The sequence below is a fragment of the Rhinolophus sinicus genome, linkage group LG10, assembly GCF_036562045.2.
Source record: "Rhinolophus sinicus isolate RSC01 linkage group LG10, ASM3656204v1, whole genome shotgun sequence".
In the NCBI taxonomy this organism is placed as follows: domain Eukaryota; kingdom Metazoa; phylum Chordata; class Mammalia; order Chiroptera; family Rhinolophidae; genus Rhinolophus; species Rhinolophus sinicus.
In genome coordinates this window covers 48,028,000-48,041,321 of record NC_133759.1, presented here as the reverse complement: position 1 = coordinate 48,041,321, position 13,322 = coordinate 48,028,000, and the positions used below count along the sequence as shown (strand labels likewise).

General features: G+C 38.0%; 2 protein-coding genes across 3 annotated transcripts in view; one reads left to right on the top strand and one right to left on the bottom strand.

Annotated features, from left to right (window-relative positions):
* The window catches only part of CACNA1D (calcium voltage-gated channel subunit alpha1 D), a 427,288-nt gene that overhangs the window by 410,992 nt on the left and 2,974 nt on the right, over nt 1-13,322 (bottom strand). The window lies entirely within an intron of this gene.
* DCP1A (decapping mRNA 1A) overlaps nt 2,267-13,322 on the top strand; it is a 50,362-nt gene continuing 39,306 nt past the window's right edge. The window contains exons 1-3 of the mRNA XM_019724259.2: nt 2,267-2,439; nt 5,573-5,613; nt 7,898-8,025. Of these exons, the coding sequence (XP_019579818.2) occupies nt 2,305-2,439; nt 5,573-5,613; nt 7,898-8,025 (304 nt within the window). The 5' untranslated portion in view covers nt 2,267-2,304. The remainder of the gene's footprint in view (nt 2,440-5,572; nt 5,614-7,897; nt 8,026-13,322) is intronic.

Sequence of the window (13,322 nt, the reverse complement as noted above, 5' to 3'; positions counted from 1 at the left end):
ATTGCTTTGGCTATTCGGGGTCTTTTGTGGTTCCAAACAAATCTGATGATTTTTTGTTATATTTCTTTTTTAAAAAGTCCATTGGGATTTTGATGGAGACTGCATTAAATCTGTATATTGCTTTGGGTAATATGGCCATTTTAACTATGTTGATTCTTCCAATCCATGGGCATAGAATGTCTTTCCATTTCTTTGTGTCTTCTTCAATTTCTTTCAAAAATGTCTTATAGTTTTCAGCATATGGGTCCTTCACATCCTTGGTTAAGTTTATTCCTAGGTATTTTATTCTTTTTGCTGCAATTGCAAAAGGAATTGTTTTTTGTATTTCTTTTTCTGAGATTTCACTGTTTGTATATAGGAATGCAATGGACTTTTGTACGTTGATTTTATAGCCAGCAACATTACTGTATTCGTTGTTTCTAATAGCTTTTTCGTGGAGTCTTTAGGGTTTTCTATATATGGCATCATGTCATCTGCAAAGAGTGATAATTTAACTTCTTCCTTCCCAATTTGGATGCCTTTTATTTGTTTCTCTTGCCTGATTGCTCTGGCAAGGACTTCCAATACTATGTTGAAAAGCAGAGGTGATAGGGGACAGCCCTGTCGTGTTCCTGAACATAGAGCAAAGGGCTTCAGTTTTTCACCATTAATTATGATATTAGCTGAGGGCTTGTCATATATGGCCTTTATTATGTTAAGGTATTTTCCTTCTATATCTATTTTATTAAGTGTTTTAATCATAAATGGATGTTGTTGTTGTTTTAATTAGGGTACAGATTGTTCAAATGTTTGTCTGAAAGTAGGTATACAGCTGTGTCTTCAGGAGGAAGAAAGGCAGCCATGCTGTAGAGAAAAGGACTGTGGGGTAGAAGGGAGGAGTCCCAGGATTCTTATACCAGATCCCCTGACTCATGTGGATCTTTAAGCCAGTGATTTCCCCACCAGGCTTCAATTAAATCATCTGTCCAATGAGGATGACCACACTTTCTCTACCTCACCATTGGATTGTGAAATGAAAGGAGCTACTACTCATTCCTGAAGCACTAATTCAAACATCACCTCCTCCATGAAGCCTTCCTAGACTTTCTTGATCAGATGGAGTCGGTGGTTCCATCCTCTAGGTTCAAGAGAACCATCTCTAACATTGTCCCAATTTCCTTGTATTGTCCTACTGCTTGGGGTTTCTCCCAGAGCCAAGTAGTTGTCTTAAGCAGTCTTTGAGGCTTCCAAAGGGTTACCAGTTCATATGTAGTTAGGAGTTCAATAAATACTTGCTTAATGAATAATACCTGTTTCCTTGTTTGCATTTGTGTACATGCTTCTTATGTGATTCTGAAAAGAATGTAAGACATGAATCCTCTTTCCATTAAGAAATCATCCTGGGATGTAAAATCATAAACAATACATATGTTATGGGGGGTTTTCATTTCGAAAAATTATTCCATTGGAGTATTTTTTCGATTTAAAAAAAATTTTTAAGGGGGGGACACAGAGCTCCCTACACGTCCCTACACCTTGTTCTTCTCTAGCTAGTACCTAGCTCTTTAAAATGCCTTAAAATGTCCAAGAAATGTTTACTAAAAGAATGAGCTATTTTTTTAAAGCTTTAAATGATGCACGACAAACTCAAGCCTTCCCAGGCTCTTCCCAAGACTGGATGTAAAGATTTACCTGGGATTCAGACGTGGAAAATAAGGAGCAAAAATGGATAGCAAGACACTCCTGTGCAGTTACATGATTATTAGTTTGGCTTTTTCCAAAATTTTCTTTCAGAAAAATACCAAATTGCTAACGGTAGTGATCAGGTGGGATCTTAGATCTGGGGTAAGTTTCTGGGTCTCTCCCTCCTACCTCCCCGCTTCTCTGTGCTTTCCAAACGGCCCGGGGAGCCTCGCATTGCCACGACGAGGTTTTCGTTCTACCGCCCCGGGCCCTTCCCATGAGCCAGCCGAAGCAGGCCCGCGTCAGTCTCCAGCTTCGTCCGGCAGGAGCTCGGAGAAAACTGGCGGGCAACCTTGTTCCGGACGTCGGGACAGTTTAGTCCGCGGAAAGGAAGCGCCTGGACACCCGCCTGCCAGGTGTACGCGGAGACAGATGGCTGGGGACCTAGGACCCAACGACGCCGGAACCTGGTGCCCGGGGGATGAACGCAGCGGAGCATAATAGCTAACGTAGCGCTCCGCTGCAAGGCCCAGCGGAGAGGCGGAAGTTGCAGGCCCTGACGCACTGGGGGAATTTTGCCTCGAAGGCACCTTCCTGTCCGCGACTCCGCCCCCTCAGAGGGGCTCGGCTCCGGAAATCAAGATGGAGTCGCTGAGTCGAGCTGGGCAGGAGATGAGCTTAGCGGCCCTGAAGCAGCACGACCCCTACATCACCAGCATCGCAGACCTTACTGGTCAGGTCGCTCTATACACCTTCTGTCCCAAGGCCAACCAGTGGGTGAGTGCCGCTAGGACACTGAGGTCGCCCTCCGGGCTGCCGCCTCTTAAAGGGGCCGCGCGGACCACCCTGGGCTGGGGGCGATGCTGGAGGCCAAGGCGGCGTAGACGCCTCCAGGGGCTGGAGGAGAGCCTGGCCGGCGCCTGAAGGGTGTTGGGGGCACGGGATTGGGAGAGAGGTGCTAGAGAAGTAGGCCCAAAACATCCGGGGGAAAAGCCGATAGAGGGGAGGATTGGAGGAGGGTCAGTCTCCCCTTGGGGTCGGGTCCGGGGATGTGGGCGACCTGCCTTCTTCGCAGGTGTGTTAGAGGATATGAGACCGGTGGGGTCAGAAAGATGCCTGAAAGATGGAGGGTTTGAGGGTCATTAATTAAATTACATATACATAATCTATAAAGTAAACGTTCCTCCTTCCCCCCTCCCCAAACACGTAAATAAGAGCCCCTTTCGCACAAGTCATTTGGACTTAAAGCTTGAGATCCAATTAGTTTCAATTCTTGGAAAAGACGAAGTGGGGATAAGTCCGTCTTTTATCGAACTACACTGTATTTCCAGAGTTTTGGGAAAGAATTCAAGGCACTTAGAAAAAGGGCTCTCACATTAGTTGGATTCCCTTGAAACCTTTGGAAAAGAGACCCTGTAAATGTGTCTCATTCCACTTATGCTGCTGGTGATGGTCACCTCCAAAGTCTCACATCAGACTAAATACTTTTAAGCTTTCTTTTGCACGGGAGGGGATCCGAAAAGTTACAATCTGTTCACTGAACTGATTTGTTGACCCGTTTGAAGCTTCGTTCGTTATTTCAAAACACAATTTCCTGTTTTCTAGTGATTGACTCTTAATTAGCTCATTCGGCTATAGGCTTTATATTTACACTTAGAAAATAATCAGTAAATATTTGATGGAGTGAATTCATAAACTATTGATGTTCACTTTTCAGTAAGAAACAAAATTCTTATACTAACAAAACTCTGAAAGATGATCATCATAGTATGTCCTTTACAACATAATACAGATATAAGTTATATTTATACAGTAACTTTGTGAAAATCATTTGGCATTTTTAATTCAGATGAAAACAGTTGTCAAAATATCTTGCTTTATATTCTTCTTTCCTTGATCTCCTGGAAGAGGTATGAGAAGCCACAAAGAACAAAATTACAGATTTCTTTTTTTTTTTAAGTGTAGCCGTTTTAGACATTGCCTTAGTTTGAATTGTTCTGAATCGTTTTTCTTTTCTTGATCTACACACAAATTTGTGAAATATGGATTGCAGACAAATGTTGAAGACTTGGGGCAAGGATTGATTTACTAACCAGTTTTTCTAATTTTTCACAGACTTTGAATTTTTTGGAATGTTAATTGTGGAGTTCTTTAAAAATAGAAATACAAGCCATAATAACCTAAATTGAAAAATAAGCTGCCATTGTTTGTTCATTTGGATTATGGCACATAGAGCATAACTAAAATCTTTTCTCTGTTATTTTACAGTGAGTTGTGACTGCACAGTGTTTCGTTTGGGCATGTTTTCTTTCACTGTGAGACAGTTGATTACCAATTTCTTATACTAATAACTTAACAAAACTGAAAGTCAAGAAAAAGCCTCTGAATCCTTAGGAAGGAAAAGTTCCATGATGATACATAAACTAGGGCAATACTCCTAGAAGAAATCAAGATAATTTTTTTTTAATTTTTTATCCCAACAAATTCAATTTGATAAAGTTTTCTAACAATTTGTTGATTACATTAAAATATTTGGGCCCTATCTGGACTGAAATGCAGACTAATATGGTTATTTGTTTTTGTTTTTTAAGATATTGTCACTATATTTAAGACCTAAATACACTCTTGTCACAGCAAATTAAAGAAGGTTGTGAGTTGTACTTTCTTAATCAAAACATTTCACTTTAAGCTAAAAAGTTTTTTTTAATTGTTTGTAAAACCTACAATAATTACATTAAGCCAGAGTATTGTTTCAGTATTCATAATGCTTCAACAAAGTTCTAAAAATAACAAACTAGTTGTGTTTGACAGTAATTCTTAGCTGACCACATTTGATACTCAGTGAAGGTATACCCAAATCCCCCAATGATGAAACAAAGTATCCCATACGATAAAATTTCCTTTTTTTCCCCTACTAAAATTGAGAAACTTTACAAGTGAAGAAATTGCTGAACCAAGGATCTTGCTTTAAAATTTAAAAATCTGGGAGGCCGTATGGCTCAGTTGGTGAGAGCCCAAGCTCTGGGCAACAGGGCTGCCGGTTCGATTCCCACATGGGCCAGTGAGCTGCACCCTCCACAACTAGATTGAAGACAATGAGCTGCCGCTGAGCTTCCGGAGGGGCGGCTGGATTGCTCAGTTGGTTAGAGCACCAGCTCACAACAACAAGGTTGCCGGTTCAATTAAAGATTGAAAACAGCAACCCGACTTGGAGCTGAGCTGCGCCCTCCACAACTAGATTGAAGGGCAAAGACTTGGAGCCGATGGACCCTGGAGAAACACACTGTTCCCCAATATTCCCCAATAAAATTTATTTTTTTAAAAATTAAAAATCTGGCTAAAACGTTTTTGCTTTAAAAAGTGAAAGCTAAGTCTAGGTTTTTCTCCTTTAAAATTTGTAAAAGAAAAATGCTGCAGATACAGGCATGTTGCTGGATTGAACATTGCATGTACATTAATATGCATCAATAGCATGGAAAGCATACCAAAAAATCTGGTAACAGTAGTTGTGGTGAGAGAGACTTACTTGACCTGTTCAAAAGTGATTAATTTTAGAATAAATAAGTTGATCTTTTCTGTTTTGTTTTGTTTTGTTTTGGAAACAGCATTGAGCTGGCCTTATTTTTTTCAAGTACAGTTGACATTTAGTATTATTTTATATTAGTTTCAGGTTTACAGCATAGTGGTCCGACATTTATGTAGTTTACAAAGTGATCCCCCTGATAAGTCTAGTACACACCTGGCACCATACATAGTTATTATAATATTATTGACTATATTTCCTATGCTGTACTACTTCATGTCCCGTGTAAATAAATTGTTCTTAAACATGAAGTATTTCTTCTCTTTTGGAAATATTTGGGGTTGGATTATGGGGGGGAGAAACTAATTGACTCATTGTCTATTGTAGGAGAAGACTGATATAGAAGGGACCTTATTTGTATATCGAAGGTAAGCTTTCTATAAGAAATTTTTTATATATATATATATATATATTTTAATCTAATGGTGACAATGTCATGTGAAGTGGTTCAGCCCTATTGTACATTTGTCTTTGGAACCTTCCAGCTTGACCCTTCAGGTATTCTTTCATCCTGGCTGAGCTCCTAACCAAGCATCCTCTGTGAGCTTTCTTGTGATTCCTGATAGACAGAACGAGAACTTACTTAGGAACATAGCAGAGCCATCTTGAAATAGAAAACATTTTCTGTTAATGAATGAGTCTAAAACAGATGCCTTCCTCCTTTCAAACCATATTTTTAAAAAAAGAAAAGAAGATACATAGTTGAGAAAAATATAATACATGGACTACTCTATAAAACAATATAGTTGAAAGGTCAGTCCCACTGTTCCTATGGTTATGAAATGAGAGGTTATCTTCTATGACTCTGGTTCTGTTCCCTTTCCTACCCTCCCCCAAAAGTTCTGGTTTGTGTACATTGTCTTTAATAATGTGTATTTTTAGTTTGAGATTCCTTTAGAAAGCCTGCATAATTGCACATTTTTTTATTTTCAATTTTTCTGAGAATTAATTATCTTAAAACATGATTGGTTTGCTAATTGCAAGTTGTGTGGCCCCTAGGAGCTGCAGGATATGATAGTCACGAGTTCCTTATTTTCCTGGATCCCTTTTAAGTCTTGCTCTGACTGGGGCACGTTCCTTTCCTTGGTTTCTAAAGCTTAGGGACTCAACAGGAATTATTACTGACATCTGGTTCTTTTCCTTTTTTTTTAGTTTATTTTTATTTTATTTTTTGTATTGTGCGTTACCTTTTAATGATTGCCTTTCTCCATTGATGTTAATAAGAATTTGTCAAATATTCTCTAAATTTGGGGGGGGGATGCCTTTATCCCTTCACCTCCTTCATTGTTCTTCATAACATTATAAATCACTAGAGACTTTTCAACTGTTGTTAGAACTTTGGTATCTGTAATACTTGGAAAGTACTTTCCTGGCCTTATTGTTATAGTACAGATCCACTAATTATAGAAAATGTGAAATTTAGTGTAGCGAGTGACTTGACTTAATAAAATTTATGAACGCTTGTTAGGTCTTGATTCTAATAAAAGGAGATCAAAGAAACTCTAATTAGGAAATGTGAGAACATTTTATATACTTTGGATAAAGGTATATCACGATGTCTGAATATCACTTTGCAGAGACCTTAGCATAAAAGAAACGTGGATTTAGGGGTCAGAAAACCTAAAGCTAAATCCTAGTTGTGTTATTTGTGTAGACACAGGCTTTAATCATTCTGAGTTTATTTCCTAATCTGTAGAACAGGATTATAAAATCTCTCCCATGTACACAGACGAACATGTTACAGGGGAGCATTTGCAATATTGCTTCCTGGCATATGTACTCATTTTGGCTCCAATAAACTCTTATAAAAAAAAGGAGTGTTACATACATGTGAAGAATGTCTAAAGGATCATGTACTAAACCATCCTGATACGGGAACCAAGGACAATTCTTATTGTAGGATTTGAGCATTTTCTCTCTAACTCAAGAGAACTATGGAAAGATATATTGGGTGCAGGAAAAATCATTATTGTAGTGACAGACGGTCATTATAACCAATCCTGTATCATATTTAAGATAAATTACATTTTTATTGAGCAAATGTTTATTAAACATCCATGTGTCTATCTTGGGATGCATCTGGGGGAAAAAGGCAAAACCCGATTTGCATGGAGCTTAAATTCTAGTGGAGAAAGACAGTAAGTATAAAAACTAATAAGTAAAGAGTATGGAAAAAGAAAGAGGAGGGTTAGCGGTATTGAACTTGGGAGCAGGTTGGGAGCATTAAAAAGAGGAGTTCTCAGGTAGACCTCATTGAGAAAATGACATTTGAACAAAGGCTTGTGCGAAATGAGGTAACTAGATTCTGGGCAGAGCTATTTAGGTGGAAGCGTGTCTGTAGAGAGTGGCAAGATGCTCTCAGTGTGGCTGGAGCAGGAGGAGCAAGGGAGGATGTGTAGGAGGTAAGATGAAGGGGGTGAGGGGGCATCAGCTAAAGCCTGTGGCCTTAACAAGGACTTGGGCCTTTTTGCTAAGGGACTGAGTTCTTGGAAGCTTCTGAGAGGAGAAGGGTTATTGGACTTAAATTTTTTGTTTACACTTTTAAGTGCTAATAATATGTGTAATGCAATAATGTACTTTTTGAAGTGGAAATAAAGAAATAACATTTCTGCAAACAGTAACTACAGATTTTTTTCTTCTATTAACTCTAAGGTCAGCTTCTCCTTACCATGGTTTTACCATTGTGAATCGATTGAATATGCACAATCTAGTTGAACCAGTGAATAAAGATTTGGAATTTCAGCTCCATGAACCATTTCTTCTATATAGAAATGCAAGCTGTGAGTATATCTGTTTTATTACAGTTCATATATTTACAATTAAAATCGACTTAGTTTCTATCTGCACATTATTTTTGGAGTTACAAAAAAATTTCGGTCTATACTCTTACAGTTATAAATGAGTCTCTCAGTGAGAGCAAATCTTTTAAATTGGGCTTCTAAAATTGAAACACACTTTTGTATACAGTAACTTATATTATTTTAGTTAACTATATTATTCCATAATAGCATTACATTATATTCCTGTTGTTTGTTTTATGAAGGTACATTTCACCCTTTGTTTTCTTGTGACAGTTATTGGCTGCCCATGCCCCTGAGACAGGACTTAGTTTGAGAGAGACAGGATGCGGACAGACACTGATATTTCTGTCCACAAGAAAGTATTATCTTTGCCCTCGTAGTGGTATTTTTCCACCTGTTGAGTGTCTGTTAGGTAAAGCACTGGGCGAAGAGATACTGTACTTTAGTGTTCATGGCACAATAACTTATGTGGGGTAAGCAGGCATTTAAGTCAACTGAGACTCAGAGTTGAGTGGCAGCTACTCCATTGGAGAGTGAGGATAACTTTTTTCCTGCTGCTTAGTGTAGGGTCCTTTCAGGCATTTTACAGACTCTAAGAATGTCTGGCTGCCGTCAGCAAAGCTAGAGCGGCCCTTTCAAGATGTAATGTACTAAAACATATTCGGTATTTGGTTCCTGTATTTTGATATGGGTAGTGAAGGTATGAGTGAGGACCGAAGGCTGCTGTAACTCATCTAAGGACATTACTGGAGAGAAATGTTGCTTCTGACTTAAATAGTAAAAGTGACTGTTGGAATTTCACTTCACTAGGAGGTAACTAGTATTGAAGGAATGTCTTAAGTATAAAATACAAAAAGCTACTAGAAATATGCATCTTTTAATTCCCTGAATGAAAAATGCCAAGGTCTGTTTTGAAGCTAGAAGCCCCAAATTCTTCTCCCTAGCTCACTTTTAAGTATCAGAGTGAAATAGAATCTGTCTCTTGACGTTTCAGTAAACTATTTGTCCAGATGAGTACCTCTCAGAGATTTTCATTTCTGTGGACATATTGGAAATGCTCTTTAATATCTGTGAGTTCAGATGGATTTATTTAAACTAATGTTAACAGTAGAATTATTCAGGTGGCTGTTTTCTGTGTGCTGAACGTCCTGTTAAAGGGGAAATTCTGCAAAGGAACACAGATTCAATTTTTTTTTTTTTAAGAGAAATTGGCTTAACTGTGCTCTTTCCTACCTGGAAACTTAATGTAGGTATTGATTCTAAGAAAAGTTTTCATAATTAAAATAGTAGAGAAAATTATCAGAGGCCCATAGATGTAATTACCATTTAACAAAAGCCTGAAGTGAATCATACTGTATTTCTTTCACAAGTAAAGTTTCTTAGAAAGTTGAAAGTGCAACATAACACAAACATAATCGAACCATAATTAACCAAAATTTAATCAGAGCCTCAATTACCTGGAAATAGTTCTGTATTCCATGTATAGAAGAAAAAGCAAATTATAGGAAAACAAGCTAACGTTTTAGTTTGTGAAAATTTAGCACATAATTTGAGTGTAATCTGGGGTCAGCATAAAAATGTCAGCATTCTACAACTTTAACCCCACTGTAGTAGCATAGGTTAATTGATTGTAATGGTGAGACTTTAAATCATCAGGAGTGTTTATTATCTTAATTAGAATATTCTTGAGTAGAAAAGTATACTAACATATTATTTTCAAGAGATTTCCAACAAGAGGTTGAAACAAAGGTTTTCTTGGTGAAACAGAAAACTCACTTAACCAGGTCATTCCATTCCCTGGTTAATGGAGGCTCTGAATCACCTCCTACGGGCCTTAAAGTTTCTGATATTGCTAATTAGAAATGCAAGAGCACGTCAGCTTGTTTTCAGACAGAGGAAGGCCCAAAGAGGTCAAGTGCAACACTATGGTTATATTAGAAACAGTCTAGAAGAAGAGCTTGGAGAAAATAGTTAAAGGAATAGCCATATCGGGGAGAAGTAACAAGACAGCATAAAATGATTCTGGAAGTGTTAAGGCCTTTCTTGAGAAATGATATGTTTAGTCTGTCTCGTCTTAAGAGTAGAAAGCAGTCTTGTCAGGTCAGCACGCTATTGAGTTGTTTAGGGGTTTGTTCTTTAAATAAAAAGTTAATTAGTGTCTGATTGTGTATATAGGTAATTATACCTGATTCTGTAGCTGCTCTTCTGTCATTTTCTTGTGGGAAATACCACCAAGACACCTGACCCATTTTACTCAAGTTAAACCTTCAGATCCAGCTTCTTTCACTCAAATCAGGTTTTAGAGTTATTACAATAGAAAATTGAACTATAACTTTTTTCAGTTCTAAATTGTTTATTTTGTTTTATTATTTTTTATTTATACAAAATACTTATTTCTTCCCCCACCCCCAAGAAAAGGTAAAATCTTATAGAGAAAATGCTTACTCTAGCCAAAGGCTTAGATTTGGTGATTTCTTGACTCTTTCGGAAGGAGTATATTTCTATATACTGTGCAAGGGCCTTTGGCAGCCACAGGACCCCAGTGGGGCTGCAGTGAAGGTTGGAGAGACTGCAGATTCTGTAGTTACTGAGCAGAAGTGATATTCCCAGCACCTTATTTCTGATTTCCGACTTACGGATGAGGAAACAGAAGTGCCAGAGAAGGTAATAAACTGGCTCGAGTCGCAAAGGTTATAACCAGAATTTAAATCTAGATCTGCTGAGCTTCAAAGTCGTTGTTCTTCCTCCTCCGCTGCAACAGTAAAATCGCTTTGTCTATCCCCATTCCAGAGCATAGTTGTCCCACAGATCTCTGATGATGGAAATGTTCTGTATTCATACTGTCCCATACATAGCAGCCACCAGCCACATGTGACTGTTGAGCACTTGAAATGTGACTATTGCAACCAAGGAAATTTCTTTCTTTTAGTTTATTTAATTGAATCAGTTTGCATTTAAATAGTCACATGATGCTGGTGACTACCATATTGAACGTTTCCGGTCTAAAGCATGACTCCATGCTCAAACACACCCTTTGGTTGTGCCATACCTGAATCGAACAAGCACTTGGGAAGCTTTGGGTTAGATTTCTATGCCTGCCATTTAGTCATTCCTTTTTAAAATTTATAAATGATTTCTAGATAGAAAGGCTGCAGAAGATACCCCTGAGGGTGGCTTTGCCACGATGACACTCTTGGCATGGAATTCACTTTGCAGACAAGAATTCTGTTCCAGTCCATTTTACTGACTGTAACATTGGCTAAATCACTTAAACCATTGATGGGACCTGCTTGTCTTACGGTAAAAGGGCATCATGTATGTGAAGATATCTTGTCAAACACTTACAAATATAAAACATTATAGAGTGTCTCTATCTTGGACTTAAGCCACATGATCTTAGTGAGTCATAAGGACTTTGATGTTCACCAGGTTTTCTCCCACCCAAAGCCCACAGCGTGATGCTTCTTCCCATCCTTTCTGACTAGCACCGTGACAAACTAGGGACTCTGTTTATCTTTACAGATATTATTTGCAGATGTAGGGACATTATCAGGCAGCCGGAGGTATAACAAGTTGAAAAAATATATATGTTAAAATGGGAAATCTTAGAGGGTACAAATTTTTTAAAACTCAGTGTAAGCAATTCTGATCAGTAGGTTATGGTGTTCGTTTTTTTTAAATAATTTTAAAATTATAGTTGACATACAATATTGTATTAGTTTCAGGTGTATAACATAGTGATTAAACATTTATATAACTTACACAGTGATCACTCCGATAAGTCGAGTACCCATCTGCATGGTGTTCATTTTTGTCAGAATACTGGAATACATAGTACCCTCCTGGCTAAAACTTTGTATTAATGTAATGTTTTAGTCTCCTTAAAAAACATTAATAAGAGCATTAATTTTATCTGTGATTAGTTGACAAAACATAATTCTTTTGCTGTGTAAATGTATGCATTACCACCAATCTGCTGATCTTCTCTTTTCATTTGTAAATAGAATCCACTTTACAAACTGGATTATTAAACTGTTCTTTGTAGACTCTGAACTTCTAGGAGTTCTATGACATAGGTATGTCAAGGAAAATATCCTTCACCTTCTATCCAGCAATATCATGACCGAAAATCTTCCTACAAACATTTAGAAATGCCATATAAAATATTAAATGAATAGTTTAGTCCAAAAGGGAATAGCGGACATTGTGGTGGGCCAGCATCAAAGTGAAGACCAAAAGCTACAGTGGAAAGCTTGTGAGTTGACACTGGCTGCCGCTGTTAGGGGTTTTGGGGATGGGGAGCTCTCCTTAATGTAAGGACTCTATTATATTCACGTGGGATCCGAAGACAAAAACTTGAACCTTCATGAGATGCATAGTTGAAGCTGAGACACACATACCAGCATACAGCCAGGTCCCCTACGGAGTTACATATTAATAAATTAGAAAGATACAGATCCAGCAACCGAGGGAAATGACAGGCAAGCCAATCTGTCTCACTCCGGGCTGTGAGTTAGAGGGAAGATGTCTCCCCTAAAATGATAACCGGGAGCCTTCCCTCATTCATATTTGGAGTTCAAGTTCTACCATTCGTTTGGTATAATTTCTTACCCAGGCCAAAAAATTAACTTAAAATCAATCCTGAACTTTTGCCAGACATCCTTAACCCAAATTACCCCAGGATCTCAGTGACAAGCCTCAGTAATAAGTCCAAAAGTACTAACTGTACAAGGAAATAATTCATAGTCAGTGAAGGTAGTATACAAAACAACGGAAGGGTTAGCCAGGTATAGATTATAAAATAAAATGACAGGTATGAAAAATAACCAAGCAGAACTTCTAGAAGTTAAATTTTTAATTATTGAAATAAACTCTCTACCTGGACTCAGCAACTGGAAAGTATATTGGGAAACTGGAAGAAACATCTGAGGAAAGTATCCAGAATGCATCCCAGAATAGGAAAGAAATGAAAAATATGACAGAGGATAAAACTGGAAAGTCTAACATATGACAGAAAAGAATTTCAGAATGATAAAATAGATTTAGAGAGAGGCAGTTTTTTGAAGAGATTATGATTATGACTGAGAATTTCCCAGATAATTCTCAGATTTAGCAGTAGAATAAGTCCCCAAACATAATAAATAGAAACAAATACACACCTGAACACATTATGGTAAATCATCAAAAGCAAAGAGACAGCAACAACCAAACGCTGTTTGATTGCTTGCAAAGAGCACCAGCTGGACCAACAACAACATACTTAGTTGCGGCTACTG